Source organism: Pygoscelis adeliae, unplaced genomic scaffold, assembly GCF_000699105.1.
Source record: "Pygoscelis adeliae isolate BGI_AS28 unplaced genomic scaffold, ASM69910v1 Scaffold273, whole genome shotgun sequence".
NCBI lineage: Eukaryota > Metazoa > Chordata > Aves > Sphenisciformes > Spheniscidae > Pygoscelis > Pygoscelis adeliae.
Genome location: NW_008824416.1, coordinates 1,493,733 through 1,494,557, shown reverse-complemented (window position 1 = coordinate 1,494,557; position 825 = coordinate 1,493,733). Strand labels below are relative to the sequence as shown.

The window sequence follows — 825 nt, the reverse complement described above, 5'->3', positions numbered from 1 at the left end:
GGGGGGGGGGCCCCTTACCAGAATGTCCTCTGAACTGTGGCCGTCGCCGACGGAGAGCCCGTTCAGCTGCTGCTGCAGCTGCCCCATGCCCTGGGGCAGGGCGCCCGATGGAATGAACCAGTCCTGGTCTTCTTCCTCCAGCATCTCCTGGAAGCAGCGGTCGAGGAACTCCTGCTCCTGCAGCTCCTCCTCCACCTGCCCAAACACACCCGTCAGTCGAGGAACAAACGGGGCATCTTGGCGTTTTCCATACGCTGTCCCCACCTGGTGAAAGCGGAGCCTGCAACGCGCCTACCTCGCCTCGGTACCTCTCCGTGCCTCAGAAACACCGCGGTAGAGCCCGAGTTATATTTCAAACCTAGACGAGCGCAGCTTTGTCCACTTGCCTGTAGCCGACCCCGGGAAGTGCGAGAGCACGAAACCCGGCACCTTTCGAGCGGAGCAAAGCTCGATGCTCAGGCGTTGAGGCTTCCCGGCCACTGCAGACCGCCGGGGCGGGGAGATGCAGCCTGCGGGGCTCACGGCACCGGGCGAATCCGGGAGGGAACCGGATGGGATTTACGGGACGTCCGGACGCATCGGCGCACGCACGGGATTCCAGGCTGCCAGGCTCCAGCAGAGCTCGCTGCGAAATGAACGGGACGGCTAATAAAGTCACAACCGGGCAGCAGGGCCAGGGGTGCGCGTCGTCGTGCGGATCCTCCGCCACGGAGCGATGCTGTAGCTCTGCCAGCCCGTGTTTTGCTGTCTTGCTTCCCGTACTTCTCCAGTTCGCTAAACCGGCTCCGCTCGGCCCCCTCGGCGGACCGGGGCTCTGCAAGCACC

The 825-nt window shown here is 64.5% G+C and overlaps 1 protein-coding gene across 1 annotated transcript in view; it reads right to left on the bottom strand.

The window, feature by feature from the left end:
* Nucleotides 1-18: 18 nt before the first annotated feature.
* PAIP2B (poly(A) binding protein interacting protein 2B) overlaps nucleotides 19-825 on the bottom strand; it is a gene marked incomplete at its 3' end in the record, with an annotated part of 4,807 nt that continues 4,000 nt past the window's right edge. The window contains exon 2 of the mRNA XM_009320886.1: nucleotides 19-195. Coding sequence (XP_009319161.1) covers nucleotides 19-195 — 177 coding nt within the window. The remainder of the gene's footprint in view (nucleotides 196-825) is intronic.